Source organism: Vitis riparia, chromosome 16 (genome assembly GCF_004353265.1).
Source record: "Vitis riparia cultivar Riparia Gloire de Montpellier isolate 1030 chromosome 16, EGFV_Vit.rip_1.0, whole genome shotgun sequence".
In the NCBI taxonomy this organism is placed as follows: Eukaryota; Viridiplantae; Streptophyta; class Magnoliopsida; order Vitales; family Vitaceae; genus Vitis; species Vitis riparia.
The window spans coordinates 1,063,187-1,069,189 of NC_048446.1; the positions used below are offsets into that span (position 1 = coordinate 1,063,187).

Below are 6,003 nucleotides of genomic sequence, written 5' to 3' on the forward strand. Positions count from 1 at the left end.
GAATGGAGAAAATTAAGTCTCCATTCCAAGACAAATACATGTGCTTGAGAAGGAAATGAAGAAGGTTGAATCCCATTGGAGAGAGAGAAGACAAAAGGGGGAAGATGGTGAAATTGCCAACACCAATATTTCTTTTCAATTCCATGATTTTATTTATTTATTTATTTTGGTGATGGGGCAAATTTCAAATGCATTATATATATATATATATATATATATATATATGTATGTATTATATTAAAGAGAAAATGATGTTTTAAGATATTTTTTCGAATAGAATATATTATACTACTTTAAATTTAGAACAGAAATTATACCCCATCTCAATGTTTGATATTTTTTATAAAAAAAAAAAATATCAAATGTATATATTGTCTCTAAATGTTTTGATATTTCAAAACTATGAAAACTTTGTCATATTTAACATTATTTCCATATTTATATATAATTTATATTTTAATAATTAATTTTATTTTTTATTAATAATATTCATAATTATAATATTATAAAAAGAAATTGTTTTTTTATAAGAAAAAATAAGGGTATTTTAGTCAAAGTGATATAAAAAAAATGATGAAATATTAAAATTTTAAAATTGGGTTTTGAATGAACTTTTTGATCAAATAATCATTTTTTAAAATAAATTATTTTTAGCCCTGGAACCACTCAATAAATCTCAGGATAAATATCTTATTGGTAGATGAATAAGAAAAATAAATAAATAAAAAAGGAAAGAAGGAAAGAAAAATGGCCTTGAGATAAAGACAAGACCCATGTAGTTTGGGACAAAATACCAAAGCCCTCAGATTGTGGTACACAGAATTCCCATTCCTCACCCCTTCCACGCTCCACCACAAAAACCCTAATTTTCTTTTTCCCAAAATAATTTGAAATTAATTTTTCAAAAAACATAGGAAAAGAAAAAAAAATCTTGCAAATTTCAGTTATATATCATCAATCAGAGCTGGGTCAATCACTGTTTTCTCCATCAATGAAGTATGTAGCTGTGGCAGCAAATGGAAAGCAATGATAGTTCCACCCACAAGGTACCCAATATTCCATACTATCTCTATGTTTCTGTTCTATTCCTTCTATGGGTGATGCTGTTTTCTTCTGTTGCAAGTAATAACGGCTCCATTCAGTCATTGCCCATTTCAGATTCAGGAGTTTTTTTGCTTCAATTTTGTTTTCTCCATATTATTGGTGATTCGTATGTGTGATTTTGATTCTTCATTATTTGGAATTCTTGAACTCTTTGAGTATTGAGGAGCGAAAGTATTGTTGGGGTTTATCATCAATTTTTGCATTTTGTTGTTTGGATACTGAATTGTTACATGTTAGAGCTGTAGTTTCTGGGAAATCTTTGTTTGTTTTGTTGCAGAGTGATGCAGGAATTTCTCTGAAATTTTCCGGGAAGCCGGGATTCGAATTTGGAATATACTTAAGGAAATGTAACTATTTTGGGGGGATTGGATATGTTTGTGCTCACTCATACTTGCCCTCTGTTTGGTTGCCAAGAAAGTTGGGGTAAAGGAGGTTGCAATTTGGGATATGCTTATGAAAGCATAACAATTTTGCTGGTTTCGGAACAGACGGGGAAGAGATTTCTTGGTGTTTTCATATTTTAGATCCGTTTGGTTGCCAAGAAAGTCAAGGCAAACCTGGGAAAAAGAAAAGCATACTTTATGCCCAATACCTCATTTTTGGCCCAAATCCTCTAGGTTCATATGTCGTTTCATGATTAGAATACACTATGATAAATTTTTTTTCCCTATTTAAATTGGCTGTGAAGTGTGAACTGCAAACCAAGAAATGCTCGGGAACTGAAGATATATGGGCGGCTTATGCAAATCCATAAGATGGTCAGTTGTGGCTTTGGAATCATGTGATTGAGGAATAGGGGGGCTGAATCAAGGATTTAATGTTTACCCATTTAGGATTACAGTTACCTCGGTACACCAATGGGACCCTGTACTTTCCTTTAATAAGTTACGTCTAAGTGATACATACTGTCAGAATAAACGTTCTAATCAGTTGTGCTTGTACCAGTACATGGTAAACCTTGACGGTTGTCTACCAGTGGTTTCAGTTTACAATGTGGAACTTCTCCTTTTGAATGTTTCCCCCGGAGTTCTCTCCAGTAGGAAAGGATTCAAAGACAGAATAGAAGATGCTCATATCATTTTTAATGATGATATGCCACATTTTTCATCTTTTTCTACCAATTCACCTACACTGAATTTCCAAAACAGTGTCATATATCTGATGGCTGCAATCTATTATTTTGATCAGTAACGGGGGGAATTTTATAATTAAAGAACAAGAATTCTATACACTAAAGTATAAAAGATATATACAGGGGGTACCAAAAGGCAATCTGTTTTCCAGTTCACTTAATTTCTACAATACAAAATCTCTTTTTGGGACCCATTTATCAGTTGCTTGAACCACAATTTTAACTTTTTGTTCTTCATGTGTTTATATTTATGATAAAATTGGGCTACGACAATGTACAATCTGATCACAATTTTTTTACTTGTTTCAAGGATTACTACAAAGTTTTGGAGGTTGATTATGATGCAACTAATGAGAAGATCAAGTTAAATTACAGAAGGCTTGCACTGGTTAGTGATCGATCTTTTTTTAGTAGCTTCTTAGATGGTGCTTATAAGTTTTTCTTGCTTAAAAATATAAATGGGAACTTGATGAAGATATTGCTGTCCGTGCATAGAAGTGGCATCCCGACAAGCATAAGGGTGACAATGCTGTTACAGAAAAATTTCAACTGATCAATGAAGCTTATAAAGGTAATATTCTTATTTGTGGCAAGCCAAATGGTTTGTATCCTGCATGCTAGCCAAATGACTTGTATCCCTGCATGCTATATGATGCGCAATCTGCATTTTTTTGTGGTCACCCACTTATGGGAGTTATATGCCTTACAAATCTATTTGATTTCTCATCTTGAGTAACTTATTAATCATTTGGTCTCCCATATTCGAGGTAGGATGATTCAACCTGTGATTAGGAAAAGACGAGAAATGGTTTAAGTCATTCTGTGGCAGAATTCTGATGTTCTCCATTTTTATATTGAGCTATTGGAACCCAAATGATATTCTGCATTTCTAAGCTATTCATTGATTAGTGTAGATTCAGTACCATGATAACCAACTTCTACTCTCCTAGAACAAGACATACCCATAGTCCACCCATGTTGTTTGGTAAAAGTAGGCTGAAATTTTAAAAATATATATCTAATCTCATTCCAGAGTTATTCACTGCTATTTGTGTAAAACTTTGTTATATTTGATGGTCGTTTTCAAATATTTTTGGGGAATCAGATAATGTGGTAAAACCATTATTATCTTATTTAGTAGTTCATGAATTCATTGTGTTTTATTCTTATTATATTCTTTTGCAGTGTTGAGTGATCCTGCTAAACGACTTGACTATGATTTAACTGGAAACTATGAGATTGATAAGTACACTTTACGGGTAAGAAGTTTTGTAATCTCATCAGGTGTAGAATTGCCAACTTTCATTTGTTTAGGAGGATTGTAAAATGTTCTTGATTTGTGATACAATGGTGCTTTAAACTGATTTTATGGCATGTTATGCCATTGCACTGCAGGAATATCTTACCAGATTTAAAGGAATGATACTTACCTGCAATGGGCTCGGAATTAGTCACACATCCATATGGTAACATTTTCTTTTCAACTGTGGCCTTTGTTTAAATAGTAAAAACCCACATTGAAAGTAAACTGTTGGCCACATAGCAATTGACTATTATGAGAATTTTTTCCACCCTTTATTTACTCTACCATAACTACAAGAATTGAACAAATGGATGAGTTTACTAATGAGAACTTCCAACTCTGTTGAAGGAAGTCATTTGCAACAGGCAAGATGCTTTGCTCACCGGGACATCTATTTCATAATTTTACGATTATTTTCAGAAGCATCATGAAAGAATTTCCCCATTCTCTAATGGAATTTATAATCTTATTGAAAAGAAATCCATTTATCTGATGTTTCTCTGAATTTTTATGGCTTTTGATAGCGTTATAGAAATTTCTTTGAATGAAGTTATTGAACGAAAGATTGGTGTAAGGAATGAGTCAAATTGGAATTTAAGAAGCTAGTTGGACTTGAAAATCAGTGGCTAATAAATAGAGGGATGGATAATTCCAAATTTGCCTGTTGTTTTGGGAGTTTGTGTAGGAGGGTGAATCAAATGAAGGATTGGACATAAATGTAATGTTATGTAAGATGTTAAAGGATGTGTTACTGATTTTTATCAGTTGTAGCTAGAGAACAAAGTGAGAAAACAGGTTGGAGTTTGGAATGAAGTCAAGGAGTGGAAGAAGTACATTAGGTGAAGAGGGAAGGTGGTAGTGGTTGCATTAAGATTGTGTTGAGGTAAGTTCAATGCCCTATGCAAATCCTCTCCCATTAGACAGAAGGTTCTAGATATTATCTATCAGTGCTCAATAAACTCTACATAAATCTGCCCCCTCACCTGACCTTTTTAGAGACCGTCGGGATATTCCAAAAGCTTTGAGTGCTCTACAGTATTGTGGAACTCTCTAAACAGTTTAGAGTGCCTTGGAACAGTTTAGAACTGGATTTTGTAGAATTCTCTAATTTTTGTGTTCCCCTTGCCTTGATATTTTGGCCGGTTGGCATCCTTGTATACAACATGCATACTTCTGTGTTGTTTAATACAATCAATTTTTATCTATCCAAAAAGGAAAAAAAATGCAGAATACTCTAAACACATAGAAGTAGGAGGCGGGGCCTCACTTTAGCCCAGGCACCTCAATGTTAAGAGCTCATTGGCATTATAAAACTTCCTCTGGGAAGTGCACTTGCATCAATTTTGGAATATCTCCAGGATCAAAAAATCGAATATTTGTACAATTCATTCTTTCGATACAAAAGCTTTCCTCTTATTACATTGGGAAGTTTCTTAGTTATGGATGTAGCTTTTGGATGTCTCTGACATTTTCTAAGCCTTTAGTCTTAAAAAGGCTATAGTGATTTGGTGCTTTTTTTTTTTTTCTCTTATATGTTTTTTTTTTGGGTTACTACATTTTAAACTCACCTTCATAGCATTTCTTTTTTGGATTGTATTTGATATCTACATTGGTTTTCCTCAAAACTGTAAGATCCATTCTCTCCTAAAAGAATCCCATGAATTGTCATCTTAAAATTTCTAAGACATGAATAATTAATAATTCATTAAGAACTTGTATATTATGGGAACTTTCTAAAGCTTTTCATACCTTAATTACATTAATCTGCAAAAATGCTTACAGTTCTCATCTATTGATGCAGGACACAACAACTGATGGACACCAATGATCATTCAGATACATAAGGTTTTGATCTTTGTGTGCATTTGTATCTTTATTTGTCACCTCCCCAATAATTTTTTTCAGCAGCATTGCTGAGGAGGTAGAAGTTCTATTCCATGGAAATCACCTGGGTTATTTCCATGACTGGAGATTGGAGATTCATATGTATAATTGTATGAAGAGTGTTGAAAAAACAACCTCTCACCTCAAATGGGTAAGGCCAACTTTGCAATTTCAACTCATTGTACCGATTTGGGTTTGATTAACAGATAATTACTGAACTCATTGAGATTATTCTCACTGTCCATGTAATAACCAAAAGATTTTGGCAATTACAGCTATGTATTCTTATCAATAAATTATTTTAAACATAGGCATGGTGGCCCATAAGAAATACATTTTATATATATAAATGTGTTTGCTTGCCGTCATGGCTAGGTAATGTTCCTTATAGGTCAATCAACAATATTAAACACATAATTGTGCCTGTCAGGTGCCTTAGGACGAATGCTAGGATGTGTGGTAGAGGTGCAATATCCAAGGGTTTGGAATCCCAACATTGGTTGAATGCCTTAAATTATTTGGTGTTGGTTGTGACAGATTCAATCAGCATCTTGAGGTTTGAGTCCCCAAGAGTATGAAT

At 33.4% G+C, this 6,003-nt stretch overlaps 1 protein-coding gene across 3 annotated transcripts; it reads left to right on the top strand.

Annotated features, from left to right (window-relative positions):
* Positions 1–799: 799 nt before the first annotated feature.
* LOC117932911 (dnAJ-like protein slr0093) lies at positions 800–5,733 on the top strand. 3 transcript variants are annotated; one of them, XM_034854231.1, is made up of 6 exons: positions 800–1,046; positions 2,547–2,624; positions 2,732–2,807; positions 3,422–3,495; positions 3,632–3,702; positions 5,341–5,733. In XM_034854231.1, the coding sequence occupies exons 1-6, from the start codon at positions 1,017–1,019 to the stop codon at positions 5,381–5,383; spliced, it is 372 nt and encodes a 123-aa protein (XP_034710122.1). In that variant the 5' UTR covers positions 800–1,016; the 3' UTR covers positions 5,384–5,733. The 3 variants fall into 3 exon arrangements, with proteins under 3 accessions (XP_034710122.1, XP_034710124.1, XP_034710123.1); XM_034854233.1 differs by lacking the exon at positions 5,341–5,733 and adding an exon at positions 4,315–5,324; XM_034854232.1 differs by lacking the exon at positions 800–1,046 and adding an exon at positions 1,067–1,862.
* The last annotated feature ends 270 nt before the right edge of the window (positions 5,734–6,003 follow it).